This window comes from Saccopteryx bilineata, chromosome 4, assembly GCF_036850765.1.
Source record: "Saccopteryx bilineata isolate mSacBil1 chromosome 4, mSacBil1_pri_phased_curated, whole genome shotgun sequence".
NCBI classification, from domain to species: Eukaryota; Metazoa; Chordata; class Mammalia; order Chiroptera; family Emballonuridae; genus Saccopteryx; species Saccopteryx bilineata.
The window spans coordinates 22,316,857-22,338,107 of NC_089493.1; the positions used below are offsets into that span (position 1 = coordinate 22,316,857).

Consider the following 21,251-nt stretch of genomic DNA (forward strand, 5'->3'; position numbering starts at 1 on the left):
ATATTACCGGCAGAAAAATGAAGTCTAGGAAGTGGTGACCATCAAAAGTCATGCAGCATATGTTATTGGCAGAGCCAGGGTGCTAACCTGGGCCCCTGGACATATGTCATACTACAGAACCTTCCTGTATCCATCACTTAGGCTACCACAGCAATGAGCAATTTAGAGCTGACTTTGTTCATTTCTATCTCAAACCATCTGCCTACTCTAGCCCATTTGTTTTGAGGCAACTCAAGAATCATATCCTCCCATCTCTAAATATTTTATTGATTAGATTATTATAAAAAAGGAACCCACAAAATACTGCTTAGCTTCTTTGTGCTTCAGTTTTTGTCATCTAAGAAAAAATAAAACTATCATATACCAAGCTTGTAAAAACATGTATGTATTTGTGAGTTACGCTATACCTCTTTCATGCTTATCCTGGAATTAAGACGTATTTACAAAGCATACTTTGGTTTGATTATCTGACCCTGTAATTGTTTAATTTCAGTGTGGAAGTAACGGTGGTAATATAAGGCTCTGAAATCATTGACTCATTATGGGCCATTTAGGGACAAATGAACTTAGAAATGAAAATATCATATAATGGATCAGGTATGGCCTTTTCTTCATAAACCCAAACATAATTAAATCAGAGTAATAAGTGAAGTAGCAAGAAATCACCTAGGAATTTGAAAAAAAAAATGACCTAACTTTTACTTTTATTTAGAAGTATTTTGATTGACATAGCAATATAGGGGAAAGCCCCTATAACAAATCCTGTCAGATTGTATTCTGTGCAAAATGATTTAATTATAGTAAACAAGAGGAGGGAGGGAGGGAGGATGAGAAAGAGGAAGAGGGAGAGAGAGAAGATAAGAGGGAGAGACAGAGACTAACTCATGCACATATCAACCCCATTCTGTACAAGGAGTTAATTATCATCATGGTAAAGTATACAGCATCTGAATTGAGGTAATCATTGTGAAATCATCTCTCAATTCAATTAACAAGAGGTCCAATATCTTGCAAAATCCAGGAGATTTAGAATGCTTTCTGTTATCACTACCTCATGGTTAAAACGTTAAAAAAAAAAGACTGAAGAGTAGTGCTAAAATCTCTTGTTCTAACAATGACAGACAAGACTGTAATTCTAAACCAAAAAAAAAGTAATCTTATATATTTATTGCTCAATCTGCTACAATATATTGGAAAGGAATAAGCAAAAGAAAACAAGGTATAATGGATACAATAATACATTAAGGTTTCCCCTTTTGGATTTTAAGAAAAATAGTGGCTGACAAAGGTATATGAGGATCTTGACATGAGATAAGCTTGCAAACTGGTATTTTACATAAATATTAGCGCGACACTCTTATATTGGCTAAAAAACAAATCTACATGTATATATGTGTATATATGTATATATATGTATATATATTACACATTTGCTAAGTATAAATATATATATGTATGTGTATGTGCATATATATACTTACTATGCATATATATAATATATAAATTAGAACTTATTACAGTAAAAATGCTGTCTGACATAGTTCTTAAAATTCTGACAAGAAATTAGAATACTGAATTATATTAAATAATGTTTCTCATGTTGCATTCAGAAGGCATGCAGTTGATAGCAAATATTTTGTTTTTGTTCAGTTTTGCAGATTGTTATTTTAGATTTAGCATGAAAACAAATGTTATGATTTAAGGAAACATCAATAAATCTCTATATTTAAGGAATGATTGTGTCATGCATTTCACAAAATAGTAACCTCAATCTCATGGAGGATAATGATTTCTCTCAGGTCACAGAGCTTATTATTTGAAGAACCTGGTATTTTAATTTTGCTAAGACAATATATCAGCTGAATCATCCAACAAGTATTTGTTATCTAATATATTGAGGACTATTTAAGCGTTTAATATAGTACATGCTCCCTAACCTTGAGAGGGCTACAGTCTAATTTGGGAGATAAGATACTGGAACAAGAATTAATTTTTAAAATGATATTAAATTATGTAATATACATTTTTAACATTTTGGAGCTGAGATAAAGAAAACAAGCATTTGTCAATATGGGTAAGGTGACATTTAAGCTTGGTTTTAGGGGACAAAGACCTGCAGTTTAGCCTCTAGGAATTTACAATCTAGTGTTGAAGAAAGGCAAAGATAGATGTGGAAAAAAATGATGTATATTAAAAAGCAGGCATTCTATTATGTAACAAAAAGCAAAGTCAAGCATAAATAGAGTAATTAAGTGTCAGCAAACCATAGAAAACAAAAGGTTTCATGGAGCAGTTGGGCTTTGAAAGACAAACAGATAGGTCAAAGAAGGAGGGTGCAGAAGAAAATATCCCAGGGGCAATATGAGTAAATTCAAGGAGATGCAAACCGTGGCAGGAATGTTGCTGTAGCAGAGAAATGACTGGAAAGACAGACTGACGCTGCAGTGTGAAAAGCTATGAATTTATGCTTAGAAATTGAGACTTGCCCTGTAGGCTCAGGATCTGCCCTATGTTTCCAAGTTGACTGACAAGTAGTGATGGAGCTTTGGAAAGAGAACTCAGGAGACAAGGGGGATTGGACCACAAAACAACTAGAATCAGAGAGTACAGTTGGGCGGTTATGATGGTATTTCAAAAGAGAGATTTGGAGCCCTGGCCGGTTGGCTCAGTGGTAGAGCGTCGGCCTGGCATGCGGGGGACCCGGGTTCGATTCCCGGCCAGGGCACACAGGAGAAGCGCCTATTTGCTTCTCCACCCCACCCCCCCTCCTTCCTCTCTATCTCTCTCTTCCCCTCCCGCAGCCGAGGCTCCATTGGAGCAAAGATGGCCTGGGCGCTGGGGATAGCTCCTTGGCCTCTGCCCCAGGCTCTAGAGCGGCTCTGGTCGCGGCAGAGTGACGCCCCGGAGGGGCAGAGCGTGGCCCCCTGGTGGGCGTGCCGGGTGGATCCCGGTCGGGCGCATGCGGGAGTCTGTCTGACTGTCTCTCCCCGTTTCCAGCTTCAGAAAAATACAAAAATACAAAAAAAAAAAAAAGAGAGATTTGGGTCCCAAGTAGGGCAGTAACAAAAGAGATAAATGATAGAAGAAAAAAAATAGATAGTGGTGCTGTGAGTGACTTGGATATGAAGGGTAAGAGAGAGTTAAAGATAATTCCCTGGTTTCAGCACAGGGTCTGAAACTCAGTGGAGAGGAAGAGTGCTCCCCTAACTCAGAGGAAGAAAAGGAAAAGGAAAGATTTTTGTACAGAAAACCATGAGTAGCCAGTAAGTAAGAAGGGCAGCCAGCATCTTCTGGACATACAGTGTGTCCGTAAAGTCATGGTACACTTTTGACCGGTCACAGGAAAGCAACAAAAGATGATAGAAATGTGAAATCTGCACCAAATAAAAGGAAAACTCTCCCAGTTTCATACCTGTTCAGTGAAGTTCAATGTGGGCTCACACACAGATTTTTTAGGGCTCCTTAGGTAGCTATCCCGTATAGCCTCTACAGACTCATCACTGACTGATGGCCTACCAGAACAGGGTTTTCCCACCAAACTGCCTGTTTCCTTCAACTGCTTATCCCACCAAGTAATGTTATTCCTATGTGGTGGTGCTTTGTTATAAACACGCCGATATTCACGTTACACTTTGGTCATGGACTCGAATTTAGCAAGCCACAGAACACACTGAACTTTCCTCTGTACCATCCACATCTCGACTGGCATGGCCGTGGGCTGCTCCGCTGTATACACGGTGTTACATCATCATCTGCACATGCTGCCACATTATCCTACAGAAACTGGGAGGGTTTTCCTTTTATTTGGTGCAGATTTCACATTTCTATCGTCTTTTGTTGCTTTCCTGTGACCGGTCAAAAGTGCACCAAGACGTTACGGACACACTGTATATTAAGAAGGCAGTTGTGAGTTGGAACTCAAGAGAGAGACAAATTAAAAAAAAACAAACAAACATATATGACCAGGCTTTCAGTCCAATGATATAACCACATGAAAAAAGTTGCCTGATTGAGAATATGTTTGTTTGAGGCACATTAAAGATGGAATTCTTAGAAACAGGTTTCATTTGGGGATGAGTGGTAAACAATGTAAGGTACATAAAGTTGGGGGTTGCCCTTACTAGAATGCCGTTGCTGGTAGCTGGTGCTGCCCTCACAGCATGTGCTGACCATGTTAAGCAAGAGAACCTCCTACCCCATCTCTCCATTTGAGGGCAGAGTTCTAAATGGCTCTCCCACACTTTACTTTTGACCTCATCTAAGGGTTTTCTCAACTTTCTCAGGTCCCTAACTTCACTCCTTTATCCTCTCCCCCTCATATTTTATTTATTCATATTATTATCTCCAGGCTATGACTGAATTCTTCCATTTCTGTTCCTCCATCACAGAATTATACCTTCATTACAACCTAGTATGCCTTCAGAATTTCCTAGTAAGAGCTAAAAATTGCCAGTGTGCTTGGGAGGGAATTCAGGAGACTTATTTTGAAACTGCAATTTTCATACTGAAATCTAGTCTTATTTACGCTGTATGTTAGAATAATACAATGCTTACTCACACTTTGTGTACTGTATTTTTTCTGGTCATTATTGTTGTTGCTATTATTTAAGGTGTCTGATGTATTAGTTTTCTGTGGTTGCATTAACAAATTTATACAAACTGGGTGGCTTCAAACAGAAATTTATTCTCTCACAGCTCTGGAATCCAGAAGTGTAAAGTAGTATCACTGGGCTGAAAATCAAGGCATCAAGGGCTGTATTCCCTCTGGAGGCCTTAAGGGTGAACCTACCCTTGACTGATTCTGATGGCTGACAGCTTTCCTTGGCTTATGGCTGCTTCTCTCCAATCCTTGTTTCCATCTTCATATCACTTTTTATTCTGTGCATGCAGAGAATCTCCCTCTAATTCTCTCTCTTATATGTATACTTGTGATGACATTTAGGACCCCCCAAATAATTCAGGTTTACCTCTTGATTTCACTATCCATAACCTGCTCACACTGGTAAAGACCCTTTTTCCATTAAGGTATATATACCGGTTTGAGGAATTTTGATCTGATGCCTTTGGGGGACATCATTCAGCCTGCTACACTATTAGGTGGGCCAATACACTCTCTCAAGCCTGCTACACTATTAGGTGGGCCAATACACTCTCTCAAGCCACCTCTTGGTAGCATTCCCAGATAGTTCTTCCTTGTCAAGATGTTAGCTTAGATATGAATTATGATCTAAAAGGAATCTGGCCTTTGGTATCAATGTTGGTCTAATCCATTCATTCTAGTATTCAAAATAGTAGTACCATATGATGGATTCAGAATGAAGCTCGTCATTTTTGAAATTACTCTCAACTTTGGTTTTAAGTACTTGAATGCTTTCATAAGAACACTGCACAATGACGTGACATATAGGTTTCATGAATATTATGCCAAGCCTAAGATCATCAATTCCCACTAGTGACATTAAGATAAAATCAATGTTGTAGGCCACAAAATATGCAACCTGACAAAAAGTGACAGCAATTAGAAAATTGTTAAAGTGAAATATAACATAAACTCCATACTAAGACATAACATATGTGGGAGAAGTAAAGATTTATATAATGACATGATAGTTGCTGATAGCAATAAAATACTACCATAGTCAATGTTTTCAATCACTTTACTAAAAAGGGGGTCAGTGCCATAAAGATCTGACAGTAGGTAATTCATTTTATTTCATTAGGTATGTCAAATTTTCCATTATTTAGATGAAGCAACATTAGGATAATATTAACATTACTTTGCAGTTGTAGGAAATATCCTAAGTTATTGTGGGTAACTGATGAGTGACTGAAAGCCATTAGAGAGCCAATATTTCTCTCAACACCAAAGCCACAAAGTAGAGAGCCGAAGGGCCAATAACTGAGCTCTCCATAAATCTGAAATGGTGTGACTACACTTCTAAGCAGTGAATTGAAAAGTTTGGGTTCTGAAGTTGGTCTTTGGGGAAAGGAATACTATATATAAGTATAAAGCTTATAAATAAAAATAAAATAATTGCAGCTTGGATGTTTGAATATTTGGTGTTTGATATATCAATACATCAAATAGCTGGGAAGATTAACTGAAATATTTTACTTTCTAATTCGCTGGTTTTAGAGTTATGTGGACATAGCTAGTGATTAATTTTAGATGGACACATTTGCCATTTGAGTTCATTACGAAGTTACATCTTGGTAAAAGAGGGTGGGGGATGAATAAATCGTGATGGAAGGAGAGTTGACTTGGGGTGGTAAACACACAATACAATATACAGATGATGCTTATAGAATTGTACACCTGAAACCTAGTTAATTTCATTAACCAATGTCACCACAATTAAAGTTTTTAAAAAGCTACATCTTTCCTCTCACCCATAGAGTTGGGCTTTGTTATTTTATTTTTTTCTCTTTTTTTTTTTTTCTGAAGCTGGAAACGGGGAGAGACAGTCAGACAGACTCCCGCATGCGCCCGACCAGGATCCACCAGGCATGCCCACCAGGGGCTACGCTCTGCTCACCAGGGGGCGATGCTCTGCCCCTCTGGGGCGTCGCTCTGCAGCGACCAGAGCCACTCTAGCGCCTGGGGCAGAGGCCAAGGAGCCATCCCCAGCGCCCGGGCCATCTTTGCTCCAATGGAGCCTTGGCTGCAGGAGGGGAAGAGAGAGACAGAGAGGAAGGAGGGGGGAGGGGGGAGAAGCAAATGGGCGCTTCTCCTATGTGCCCTGGCCGGGAATCGAACCCGGGTCCCCCGCACGCCAGGCCGATGCTCTACCGCTGAGCCAACCGGCCAGGGCCGGGCTTTGTTATTTTATGAGTTCTATTTAAGTATATCTACAATATATCTCCATACATGTTATTGATAGATATATGCAGTCAACAAAGCAAGCTCTCATTTATTTTGCTGAACATTTAAGACTTTTTTGAGCATTATAAACCTACTTCTGCATTTCTGTAAGTCTAATATAAATTTTAAAAATATACTTGAACAGGCTAGGAAATAAAGAATGTTTTAAACTAATATTTCAAAATATATATCCTGATAACTCATCTAGGCTATGTTTATGGATACTCACCCTTATAAACACTTAGGGACATTATATCTGTGGTACCTTTGTTTCAGCATTTCATACAAAATTTCCCATGATTTTATTATTATAACTTCTTACAGCTTTAAAATTAACTTCACTTGTTTCTTTTTAATTTTTAGTTTTGGCTACTAGGAAACACAAGATAGCACTAAGCTAGACTGTTGCTAGGTGAAGAGGGGTATTCATAAAGGTCTCAGATCATTGGAATAAGGTAGGACCCCAGTAACTGGAATCTTGGTTGGAGAAGTAGAGGTGTTCCCTTCAAGAAAGTCCAAGAAGAACCAGGAGCAAAAAGCTAAGCCAAAGCTCCTCCTCAACCCAAACCAAGACGGATACAAGTCAAAGACGGGGCTGAATCCACTGGTGAGAATCATCAAGCCCTCCAAAAAGATGACAGGGTAATAGGACAGGCAACTAGCAGAACATCCTAGCAAAAACCAGCAAACACGGAAGACTTCCCCCTCAAGGACCCTATTAGATCAGAGGACAGAATGAATCTTCAACTCTGCAGAAGTTCCATAGGATCCTCAAATGAGAAGTGTTCAGACATTGTATAACTGTATTCTTTTCCAGTCATTTCCTTCTGACTTACACCCAACCACTCCTCTGAGGACAACAGCCATGTGCGAAACTCCAAGTTTGAAAGTTTGCTTGCTTTTGAGTGATGTGTACAAAAATTACCCTTGGACTATAAGAAAAACCCATTTCCTTCCCTCGTTCCGTAACTCACAAGACACTGAACCTATTCTTCTAAAATTTTCCTTTCTATCAACAATGAGGTTAATCTCACGTCAAGCCCAGGAAGTACAAGGCTTTAAAGTCTGATTTTTCAAGGCATGTTTATACTCGATCAGGACTTCCTTCAAAAATATCATCAATATAGCTAGCTCTCTCTGTTGCTATGGGGAAAAAAAAAACACATTCTCTTTCAAACCAGCAGTTGATGTATTTATATTGTAAAATAATGTACATAATGACCAGCTTTACTTCTTTTCCCAAATTTGTGTATAAAACCACCAAAGTGGTAATAGATTCCATTTTTGCCTTTAAACCACAGGGTCGTGGACTTGAACCACTAAAGCCATGGAAAATACTGCAAAACAGAGTGGAAGAGAGGTTCAATGATCCTTAATATCCTATAGTAACAAGGTGCTCCATCTGGAATAGAGAGCTCAATGGGTAGAACTCAAGTACACTCCCCTGCCCCCCCCAAGTTCCAAGTTCTCTTTAAATTAAATAAAATGAATCAACTCTACAAACTAGATTTTTTTTAATAATCTTTTTTTTTATTTTATTCAATTTTCAGAGGAGAGAGAGAGAGAGAGAGAGAAAGAGAGAGAGAGAGAAAAGGAAAGAGGGAGAGAGAGAGAGAAGGAGGGAGGAGCAGGAAGCATCAACTCCCATATGTGCCCTGACCAGGTAAGCCCAGGGTTTCGAACTGGCGACCTCAGTGTTCCAGGTTGACGCTTTATCCACTGCGCAAACTAGATTTTTTTTTTTAAACTTTAGGCTATTGCTTTGGTACCATGTAAGTTTAATCATAATTTTTCAACCAAAGCTTTAGAGTTGGTGTCTAGTTTCCTTAAGAAGGCACTAGGGATTTGATTCAATTGTTTACTCAAGAGGATCAAAGAATGGGTTACCTTGTACTTTATAATCAAATTCAGGAATAAGGGAGAAAGGTGGGTGAAATGAGATGTTGGTCAAAGAATACAAACTTTTAGTTATATGATGAATGAGTTCTTGGTGAACAGCATGGTGGTTATAGTTAACAATACTGTATTATGTATAGACTTGAAAGTTGCTAACGGAGTAAATATGAAATTTTCTCACCTCAAAAGAAGAAAACTTAACTGTATGATATGATGGAGGTACTAAATAATCTAATCATTTTGCAATACATGTGTATCAGATCAACATGTTGTATAATTTAAACTTACACAATGTTATATGTCAATGATATCTCAATATGGTTGGTATTTTGTTTTTTTGTTTTTTTGAGAATAAGAAATTAGGAAGACTGCAGGATTCTGGTTTCTTTTCTGACCTAATTAGCGGGATAATCCTAGAAATCATTTAAATGTCTTGGGCTTCAGTTCCTTCATGTTTTGTTTTGTTTCCTTCAAAGAGATAGACTAAAATTAAAGATTGTGAATGATTTTTGTTTTCTTATATATGGTATTTCTAAAAATACATTTTTTAAAAGGCAATACAATTATGACACTTAAGAAAATTGTATAGGTGAGGTGATTTCTTATTTATCTTTCAGGGCTAGGTTCCTGAATCTCGAATATTCAAAAAAATAATGTGTATCACGTGAGACAGCTTGGACACCTGCCATCTAATTATCAGCCAAGCTGCTCATCTCCCAGCTTGCCTTGACATCTGGATTGTAAATGTCATGACATTTCCATCATTCAGCATTCCCAAACTGATACACCCTACATCATGCATTGGTCCATAAATTAAAAGCCAGCACTTTTAAACCAAATTCCAGAGCATACACAGAAATCAGATGCCTTTTTTTTTTTTTTTTACCAACGGCAGAAAAGAGCTACTCTATAAATTATAAAAGGATATTGGAGAGGTAGCTGGTTGGGCGAAGAATGCAAAGCAGAAATAAATCTGTTCAGAAATGTACAAGGTTAGAGAAGGTCCAGACCATGAGCTGGTCAAAATACATCTGTGCCGTCTCTAATGAGAGATATTAAAGAAAAGATTTGATATCTTCAGCGACTGCAAATCAGTCAATATTAAATAAACAATCCAAAAAGATGGTGGCAGGAATGCATTGCAGCTAGCTAAAATTATGCTTATGGTTTTAATTAATTGTATCAGCCTTGGAACCAGGTCCTGGCACATTCTCAGAGCAAGCAAGGCAATGCGATATCTTTGGATCCTGCAGTAGCAGGAACATGTCTGTGCTGAAAATCACAGGGAAATAAGGGCACAAGTACGAAGATAAACTTGTTTTCCTTTTTGCTGACCCTTCTCACATATTCTAATAAAAAATTAACAAAAGTACACTTACATCTTCCCTTACAATTTGTCCCCTCCGACTATTATTATTAAAAGCCAATCATAGTCATAAAAAAAAAAACCCCAACAAACCAAATTTCAGCTTCATATGATATATAACAGTTCATTGGTTAAAATAGAAATCTGTGAATTCATCAATTTCCTATAGCTTGAGAAACCGCTTGCTTCCACACCTCGGCTCCTCTTGAGTGATAAAGAATTGTTGCAATCCTGTGCAGAAACGGAACAATTTCATTATTATACACAGTACAGGTTTTAGTGGTACATTTTTTTCTTTCCTTCTCCCGAAGGAAAAAAAAATACTGTAGCTTGATAATGAAACATTATTGAAACCAGTTTCCCAAAGAGTTTAATGGTAGCCAAATTACTTCACCTTAAGAAAACAAAACTGTGAATCCAGTTATGCATATTACATTTGCCACAAAGGTTTCTGTATGGCTGGCTTGGAAATGGCAAGCAGATTTTTATTTTTTATTGTGCAATTCTTAGATTAGTGGAGGGCGGGCATTTAAAATACATTTTTATTTTCAAAAGTAATTATGATGGCTTTGATGAATACTGAGTCTGTCACGTCTATCATCCCTTCATCGCCCACCTCCAGCTTTTGCCGCTGCTGTTGCTGAAAATAACATCTGGATTTAATTATTCATCAACTGAATATTTTGCAATTTGGTCAGAGTAGTCGAATCACTAGAAAGTTTTAATTTTGTCCAAGGGGAAGACCCTTATATGTAACACTTCTCTAACAATTGATCTTGCTAATATATAAAATACCAAAATATGGGTTTCAGCAGTTTCTTTTGAGCCTAAAGGGTCATAGCTCTTTTCATCGTTTCATCAAACCACATTAATACAGTGTCAATAGTGATTAAGAGTGTATGGGTTCAAATCACACCTCCAAAGTGCACCAGCTATATGAACTGAGAGAAACTTCTAAGTTTTTTTTATTCCTCAGTTCTTTCATACATAAAATGGAGATGAAAGAACTGTATTCATAGGGGTATTGTGGGAATGAAGTCAATTAATAAATGTAAAAGTATATTAAACAATCCCTGGCTCATAAGTCTTTAACACATTTAGCTATTATTATGGTGTCATTATGAATGAGACTCACAAAGACCCAGTTTTAAATCTAGGCAAGGTCCATGTCCTATTATTTTCAATGATTGCAATTCCCACTTGGTACTTTAATTTATTCTTTAATAAAATAGGTTGCAAATTAAATTTCCTCTTGCCTAATAGACAAGGTTGGCCTTACATACGAGCAGATGAGAATCACACCCGAGCGACACAATTTAAGCTCCCTTGATTGAACTTCTTACAGGAAATATACTTTTTTTTACCACGTCCCATATACTTCCTCATCTATATATGCAAAGACTTATAATATTCCACTAAATGAACTAGATTAGTATATAGAATTTAGGATAAACACTTGGATCCTAATTGATTATAATGACCTTAGCTTGAGTAACTTTATCAGACATATAGTGGAATCCTGATGACATGGTACAGGACAGATTCATCAGAGTCTAAGACCATGTGAGTACTGCCTGGTATACTCCATGGTCTCACCAGGAAACTATGAATAGAGACAGAAATAGAGATAAAGGGTAAGAGTAGGCACAAAAATATGAGCAGTTCCTTTCATTTATATTTTTATATCTATAAGTGGAAATTATTGGGGGAGGTTAAAAGTGGGAGTGAGGAATAGAAGGATTATATCTAGCTAATGCCAAAATATTTAAAATACTGTAAAGAAGCAACAAAAACAGGTACCTTTAAATTGGGCTATAATAAATGAAATAACAGAGAAGAAAGTCTGATAATTGTGGTTTTAAAAGGAGGAAAGTCAGAGATAAAAGAAAAAAATTAATTTAAAAAAGAAGAAGTTGAAAAATGGGTCTTTTGGAGAACCAAGAAGTTTTCTGGGTAGAAATAGTTAATGAGTTCAGATTTGTTGTCTTAGTTAAGAATTTTGTGTTTATAGCAGCTTTCAGTTTATGATAGTTTTCAAGAATGAGTAGGAACACATCATCTGAAAGGAATGGATGTTAAATTGGAAAATGTAATTATTGGTCCTAAATAGGACATGTGGTTTAAAGAATGCATAATAATTATTACTATTTATACCATTTTATATGAATCTCCTGTGAAGTCTTTTATATAAAAAGCTGAGGAAATGACTGAAACACGAGTAAAATCACTGCTTAGGCGACTCTTCAAACTCGAGCTGTGTCTGTTTAACTATTTATGAGGGTCTCTGTTGAAGCTAATAGGTCTTTGCTATTGTTGTAATTTGGGAAACTTCTAGAAAAGCACACCAGATGGAAGCAGATCACGTGGCTGTGGCTTCTCTGTTCATCTGATCTACCCCACGCAGTTGGGTCAAGAGCTTAGTACACACCACTGTTTTTCTCGGCTCCAACCACAGAAACCGCGCTCTTTAGCAACCCACACACTGCCTTCCTGTGGTGGGAGATTTTCACTCCGTGCTTCTGAGTTGTGGGTTTTTCCAAAGGGAACGTCAAGTCAGAGGACAGAGGAGGCACTGACGTCACTTGGCTCCTGCCGCGTTCCCACCCGCACTCCTCTTAGAGTGGAGAAACCAGATTTCTCTATATGGAGAGGTGAGGCGAGGTATTTGCCAATGGCCAAAGAGTTCATTTAAAGACTGTCAAAGCTAATATTTAGGTTGTGGGGCATGACTGGCCACTTTATCAAATAATGCGCAAGTTTCCTCTAACTGTTTTGAATGTCTTTCTAATCTGGCCCATTCAAAAACTATCTGCACATTTTGAAACTAAAATAATATTGAAAGTCAACTGTAATTGACTTTAAAAATTAAAAAAACTTTAAAAATAATATGTATTTTTATAAAAGAATTTATTTATAAAATTCTAACTTATAAATAACTCATTCAGGAGCAGATTTTTGGAATTAAATAGTTACTATCTTGTACTCATGTTTTTTGTTCGTAAAATATTAGCAGGGTAACAGAACACAGGGGAAAGAATGCAGTTACTGCATAAATCTTCTTTAATTATTATAATGAACCTCTTTCCACAATTCACTTTACAGAGGAAATGGAAATGCCAGAGCTGATTTGCCCATGTGTCTCAATAAAGACAATCTATTTAAATCACCAGAATGACCAGCTGAGCACGTTCCCAAAGGCCTAGTGTGAAACATTCTTGTCGGTGGGCTCTATCGAGTGCTTTGCAATCTTTTCCAATCACAGCGCACACAGAAATGAAGGAGATGGAGGAGACCCGTGTGATTGGATAGAACTTGCTCAGGACTATGATGACTTCAGGCTCTGTTTAGCCACCTGAACATGGTTCACCCATGTTCCAAAATCCCAGTCTGGGAAGCTGTGGCCCATGTTTCCCGGGTCTTGAGAGAAGCACTATCCCTTCATTGTGAAAAAACAGGAGAAGCCATTCACTGCCTGGCTCCTTGGTAGTATAATTTGGCTGCTTGCTTTGTCCATTCAAAACAAGTGTATGCTCCCCATGGCTTTAAGCTTGTCTCCCCAGGCCAGCGTCCCCTTTGTCCCAAGGAAACATGCCTGCCTTGACCTCTCTGCAACAGAAGGCTTCCCTGGTGCCCCCCCCCCCCCCCACACACACACTGTCTGAGTCTAGTACCTTGCTTCTGGCTCACATGGATCACACCATTGTTCCATTTGGCCCAGTCAGTAGTGCATTCACAGCCTCAGAGGACGATGATTACGGGCTTGACTCTTTCCACTCACTGCTTCTTAGAACCATGCCCTGTTCTCATCTGAATCCTAGTGTAGGGTCAACATCTGATGTTTCCAAATAAAAGAAACTGGCTCAAAACAAGACTGCCAGCACAGAGCCCATCGCTGGGCCTCCTGTATGGTGGGACCTCAGGAGGAACGAGGAGCCTCCTGCTGTTACTTTGACTTTGGAAATGAAGTGGACTGTATGCTTACCTCTTTCAGTGTCCTCATTTAAGAGGCGAATTGCTGAAAATTCAGAGAAGCAGAAAGGAATTTACCCAATACCTCTGTTGTGGCAGAGATTGCTTAGTCTTCCCCCAAATCTTGGTTCCTTTGGTTCTTTTAGAAAGAGAACCACCTAACTTAGTTTAAGCAAGGTGCATGGCTTTCCAGCTAGTGGCTGTGCTTCCTTGCCTTTCTGGCCCTGTGGACAGGTGTGTGTGGCCTTGTGGAATATAAGCAGAGTGATGAGTGCTACTTCAGGGTCTTACCCCCAACGTGATAAGGCAGGTGATTTCCCTTTCTCTCTTCTCACTTGCTAGAAAGTAGGAACAGCTCTAATCCAGATATGGGAACTGCATGATAGGAGGGGCAGACTATCCATTTAGTCCGAGACCACTAACCTCTGGATTCTTACCTTATTAAAGCCACTCTGCATTGGTGGTGGCAGAGGGGGAGTTCTACGTTATAGAAGGCGAGCCTTTACAAAGTCTAGTGCAGACACTGGGTGAAATTCAACCCTTCTTAGGTGATGCTACCAGCATCACTTGGGCCTTTTGTAAAGGTGACAAGCCATTAGAAAGAATACATGACCCCCAAGAGACTATGAGTTACCAGAGCAGGTATCATGAGTATCCCCAGTCTTCGGCACATAGTAGGTGTTCAATCAAGACTACACAGCTTGGCACCTGGAGTTAAAAATGCCACATCCCTTCTCCTTCCTCATCATATCATTCGCTTTCCCTGTCAACGCAGTGCTAATTTCTCAGGAAACAAATGAAGAACTTCCTTCCCCAGCACGAGATTAATTATTCCATGCCACTGCGCAGTCCCGGCCAGATCGGTCTTTGACAGTGTGTGAAGATAAATGGTGTGGCAGCCATTTGAAAGGAAATCATTATGCACCTCTCTGCTCTGCGTTATCACATTCATATCAGCATGGGAGATAACTTTGAAACCGCTTGTACTGCGCAGAGAACCAGTGTTCGGGCTGGGGACTGCACGAATGAAAAAGGCTCTCCCTGCTTTCAAAGCCTTCTTTTGCCATCGGCTTTTCAAAGGCACCTCCTGCATGTGGGAAGGGCTGCCCTCAACCGGTGGGCACCAACGACCTTCTCTTCATCAGAGAAAGCAATAGGGGAGGAAAGAGAGCTGCTTCCTTAGCAGGGGAGAGATTCTAGCAGATGTGAGTGGGACCAGCCCCATGGACCCCTTAGTCCCAGCCTGGCCCCATGCTGAAACTCCTCCCTCCGTGCTCACTGCAGGCTCTCTTCAGGTAGGAAGGCTAACTGGTTTCAATTTCAAACGTACAGACTCTGCTACTCCATGTAGTAATTTTTGCTTTTAATTTTCTACTCAAAGATGTGGTAGCAACACCTACTCAGTTAACATACTGTAGGACTATTCTAGCTCTAAAAATGTTTTACCCTAAAGCGGTGGTTGAGCGGTGAAAAGCTTCAGAGGCTCGCTTACCACTTTGCTTCAGGGAGAAGATGCATCTCAGCTGGCAATCTGAGAGGCAATGGTCCATTTTACCGCAAAAAGGAGGCCCTGTAGAATTGCAGTGTTTGCTTTGCGCTCGGATGCAATGACTTGCTTCCCCCACCCAGGACTCTGAGGAGGTAACAGAGGGATCCAAGCTTTAGGTCAGGGCCTGACGTAAGGGTTGCTCATAAATTAGCCTTTCCTTTAAGTTCTGGGTGGAAAAAAAGATTAATCCAGGATTTCACAGGAGGTAGCTTCCTCCCTTCAGACCAAAAATAAACTAACAAACTAAATAGAAACAGACTCATAGATACAGAGAACAGACTGACAGCTGTCAGAGGGGCTGGGGTTAGGGGGCTGGGGTTAAAAAGCCAAAGGGATTAAGAAAAGAAAAATAACAAATTTATAGACACAGACAACAGCGTGGGGATTGCAGGAGGGACGAGGGTGAGGAGAGGTGGAGGAAGACGGAGGGAGACTTGACTTGGGGTGGTGAACACACAGTACAGTATATAGATCAAGTATTATAGAACTATGCATCTGAAATCTGAATAATTTTATTAACCAGTGCCACCCTGATAAATTCAATAAAAAATTGAAAAGAAAAAAGTATAACATTTGCACACCGGGTGTTCTTTTTTTTTTTTTTTATTGTCATAATACAGCAACAAGAAAATAGAGATCATTCACAGCAGATGAAGGAAAGCAAAGCAAAAGGGAAATGAGACATCAGCCGCTCTCATTTCCAAGCCTCAGTGGTTAGGTCTGCCGACGTTTCCCTTACTCTAATCACCTGTGTGCATACGTGGGGCTGCATCCCGAAACAAGGTAAGTCATTTGGTCTGTGTTCCTCTGTGTTTACGTCATTCTGGGCCTAGCATGCAAGCACCCCTGCCACCCTGTGGTTGAGGTCATTGTCCCCTGCTCTTTGCTGAAAAGGTGTAGTGAACTCATGTGGCATTCCAGGCATCCACTGGGGGTCTTACAATGTATCCCTGGACGATAAGAGGGGCCGACGATATATTTAATATTTTGTATTCCAGAAGCCTAGAAAGTTTTCAACAAGGGATTGTGCAGAAGGCACTTATCCCTCTGGACTTGCAACACACTTTGTAACTTACACTGGGATTTCCTCATCTATATAAGTGCGGAAAGAATAGTCCTGTGCACACAAAGCTCCGAGCTTCATGCAAGGCACCTGCTAAGCACTGTATTTGGGAAAGTAATCATTATACCCAACAGATAATAAACTCTTCACTAGCACCAAGCAACTAACTTGCACTAGTTAATTTAAAGGGCAGCTTTGTGTACTTCAGATACAGCACAGCAATCCTTTGTCAAAGTGATGTGCTGTGGTTAGTGTACAAAGAGTTGCAAATGAAGCATTTTTTTAAAAAATTCTGCTGCTTGAATGATTATAACGGAATGCAATAACGTGGAATCAAATGTTGTTACTCCTCCAGAGCAGGTCAATTTTATGATAGAAAAAACAACACTGATATCACCAAGGAAGCTATCGCTCAGATGTGGAAACTGAGTCAGGGACATTTTAAAGCAAATTCTGGCTGAGGTCCTTGATCTAAATCTCTTTAAATCATATGAGTGGCTTTTCATTAAAATTCACTTTTTAGCCCTGGCCGGTTGGCTCAGCAGTAGAGCGTTGGCCTAGCGTGCGGAGGACCCGGGTTCGATCCCGGCCAGGGCACATAGGAGAAGCGCCCATTTGCTTCTCCACCCCTCAGCCGCGCCTTCCTCTCTGTCTCTCTCTTCCCCTCCCGCAGCCAAGGCTCCATTGAAGCAAAGATGGCCCGGGCGCTGGGGATGGCTCTGTGGCCTCTGCCCCAGGCGCTAGAGTGGCTCTGGTCGCAACATGGCGACACCCAGGAGGGTCGCAACATGGCGACGCCCAGGATGGGCAGAGCATCGTCCCCTGGTGGGCGTGCCGGGTGGATCCCGGTCGGGCGCATGCGGGAGTCTGTCTGACTGTCTCTCCCTGTTTCCAGCTTCAGAAAAATGCAAAAAAAAAAAAAAAAAAAAATTCACTTTTTAAAAGAAGCAAATTAGACAAGAGAAACAGAAAACTGTTTCCTCGGCCCCTAGTTTGCATGCTACAAAGGCAAACAGGAGACTGGTAAAAATGTTATGGGAGGCTTGGCCTTGGAAAGATAGGAAGAATTTCCCCCAAAACATGTCTGAACTCTACTTGGGATTTGTCAGTGTGGGAACCATCTGACAGTTTCTGAAAGTGCCTCTAGGTAGAGATACAAATCGGATTAGGTTCTTGCCTCGGGACAATTCACCTTCAGGCCATACCCATGTGCAAAAAATGAGCCCAGATGTTAGCAAACAACTGCATCGTCATTTTCCCCCCTTCCAGAATCCCTGTCAAGAAATACTGTAGAATTATGACTTCATAAACGTGTTGCAGATGAGATCCAGTAACAAAAAAATGGGTGTTGTTTATTCATAAGGTGTACCAGGCCATTAAGGCGAACAGAAGACTCTGGCATTGCTTATTTCAACATTGCGCTGAAAGGTCACAAAATGTGCCCTGGATATGCCATGCTGTCTCTATCCTCTCAGCATGGAGCAGGAACTCAGTGGGGGAATCATGGGTAAGGTTAGAGCTGGACATGACCTAGCCCAGCCTAACCTCTAAGCTGAACATGACGCGGCCCAGCCTAACCTCTAAACTGAGCATGACGTGGCCCAGCCTAACCTTTACATTGGCAGTTTTGCCCAGTGTCATTAGGCCAGTTATTGGAAAGTAAACAATGAAATTCAAGTCTCCACTTCAAGCTCATAGGCCTTCGGTAAAGTTACATTCACATCTTCTAGCCAATAGTAGTCAGGATGTGCCTTATTAAGAGAAAGAAGCAAGTCACACACTGACTGCGGGCTCCCTTAAGAAACTCCTGTAATGGTTTTTTTGTCTAAAATCCTAACAAAGACTATCTGTCTCTCAAGCCCACCTGTCATTTTTCCCTCATGCTGTTTTGCAAAATGGAAATTCTGACAGGTGTCAATCTAAAAGTCCCTTAGGAGTTCTAAATTTCTTGGCCCACATCTTGTTTATCAGTTTTCAAGATCAAAAATAGTTATTCCAAGAAACAGTCCTGAAAAGACTAGAAAACCAGACTTGAAAATCTGATCTCCCAAACAGTTTTACAACTTCTGCAACTCGCCTTTGCCAGGCCCCACCTGAAGGTTCCCCCATGAGTGCAGGCAGTGGGCTTCCATCACCTCCTCATGCCAGGCTCTCCACCCTTCAATCCTTCGCACACCCATCACGATCAATCAACTCTGCCTGTCTGCTTCCTCGGTCATTCATCTCAAGACTCTGATCAGGTTCCTTTTTCTTCGTTAAATCTTCTTAGACCTTTCCAGCCCTCACTACATCGTCAAATTCAGTCCTGAATTTAAGCATATCTGATATCATTGAATGTTGATAGGTTTGCATTAATGTCTTACTTACTTAATTAATTAATCAATTTATTTATTTATTTATTTATTTATAGTTGACTTTAGAGAGAGAGGAATGGGAGAGAGAGGTAGAGGGAGAGAGAGAGATATTGACTTGTTGTTCCACTTACTTATGCATTCAATGGTTGATTCCTGTATATGCCCTGACTGGAAATCGAACCCACAACCTTGGCATATCAGAATGATGCTATAACCAATGAAGCTACCTTCCAGGGAAATGTCTTACTAAATTTAAGCTTCTCCACTACCCTCAAGATCACAGCCGTGCCATTGTTTGAAGTTACCATACAACTTTGCATATAGTCAGAGCTCAAACACAAATGTTGACTGCTTTTTTCTTTAATGCTAAGAGTGTGGAAGTTATAGCTCCTACTTACTTTCTAAGAATTTCCCATAGTACATTACACTGGATTTACATATTGCAAAATTGTTATACATTGTGTAGTCCTAATCTATGATCTCTATTCATTAGATATCAGCAGGACCTCCACAAGCTTCCCCTACCCAATGTGAAAACCAAGGATGTTTTTAAACATTGCCAAAGGTCCCCTGGGGGTCGGTGATGGGAGGAGTGAAAAAATCATCCCTGACTGAGAATCACTGAATATATTACACTTACAGCCCTATTAGAGGCACTAGTTACAAAGAGTATATTGCAACGTTTCTGGATCTCTGTGGCTTAAAGAGATCCGGTATCAATAAAAGTGCAGCACAGCCCGGGCTGAACTCCTTTTCACCCTGGGCCCTTCAGAGCCATCTTTGAGGCAGACTGTTTTGGGCAAAGTGTTTCTGAGTATCAGAAAAGAACTAGGCTGCCTCTGTGTGTCAGTACTCTCTCTCTGGAAACTCCAGCAGGCTCAGAGATGTTTATAAAGAGGTGCATGAGGACTAGCTCACTTCCTTTCAGCTCTTGAACATAGTAGAAACCTGACAAAGAAGAGATAAGTGCTTTCCTGAAAAAGTATTCCTTCTTCCCAGAGCCTGGGAGATTGAGCTGAGAGTAAATGTCAAAGATTTATTTATTTATTTTAAATCTCAGAGCCAAAAGAAAAGAAACAAGAGCAAGTTCATTAAAGGGCAACTGAGATGACATGGCCTGGGGTCTGCACTAAATTTGTGCGCTGGAGACCAACAGGGAGGCGTCTGTGCTTCCTGTTGGCTCCACCAGTGGGTGTTCTAGCCTCGTACTGAGCTCCTGAGAAGAGAAAGGAAAGTTTGACTCTATCGTAGAGGTTAGCTGGTGGACCAGTAAAGAGACAAAAATGAGTAAACACTTCCTGAAAAGGTAACAATTAATTCTAAAGACGGCAATTTATCAGGCAGCTGCAAAGGGACACAGAAGACCCGGAGGCATAGGCTTAGGTGGCGATTCGTTGCCTCCTCTGAAATTTCATTGGTCTCCATTACACACACGCATACACAAAAGCGTGAGAATGGAGACTTGGCAAGGGAGAGAACAAAGGGGAAGGAGGAAGGACAACCAACTCTGTTCAGGTTATTAATGGAGCAGACTTGAATTTCATGAATCTTAACATTCTGCTCTTGGCATGGGCAATCGATCATCTAAGATGCTACAATGCACCAAACAATTAGAGCAAATTCTAGACATGGGGAGGAGGATGGCCATGTGTATTAGGGTTAAGCAGCTGGGCTATGAGCAAGCACCAGAGAGGGAGAAGGAATGCATAGAAAGAATAGTTTACCTTTTTGTCTCTTTCTCCCCCATTTCTACTTATATTCTCCATTTCAGTCCCCTTTGTTCTTATTTCCACCTCTCTTTAATAAAATTCACAATAAAGCATCTACTTGTAAAAATGAAGATTCATACCTAAAATATTACAGTATTTTCAAGTGTTGCTGCAAAGCTACTCTATTGGCATATTTCTGTCTGCTATGTGCCCACATCTACCCCACCTCCCCTACGTTATTGCTCTTCCTCTCAGACTAGATACCATCCCAATGTGGTGGATGGAGGTGAATGGTATAAATACAAGCACACATAAATAACTGAATAAAATTCATTCAAGACCATAGTGATTTGAGACAACAAAGTGAATTTTTTAATTTCAAAATTGCACAGGAAGAGTACTGGCATTAACTGATGATCTCTCATATTTCAGTTATTTTGTTACACTCCACTCATCCTTCAATCTATTCATCCATCCATTCAT

The 21,251-nt window shown here is 40.1% G+C and overlaps 1 protein-coding gene across 16 annotated transcripts in view; it reads right to left on the minus strand.

Annotated features, from left to right (window-relative positions):
* The window catches only part of NRXN3 (neurexin 3), a 1,648,091-nt gene that overhangs the window by 112,553 nt on the left and 1,514,287 nt on the right, over positions 1 to 21,251 (minus strand). The window contains exon 20 of one of the 16 annotated variants that reach the window (XM_066272923.1): positions 16,523 to 16,592. The exons of the other annotated variants lie outside the window; for them this stretch is intronic. Coding sequence (XP_066129020.1) covers positions 16,548 to 16,592 — 45 coding nt within the window. The 3' untranslated portion in view covers positions 16,523 to 16,547. Of the gene's footprint in view, positions 1 to 16,522; positions 16,593 to 21,251 lie in introns of those variants that run through there. 16 annotated transcript variants of the gene reach the window in all.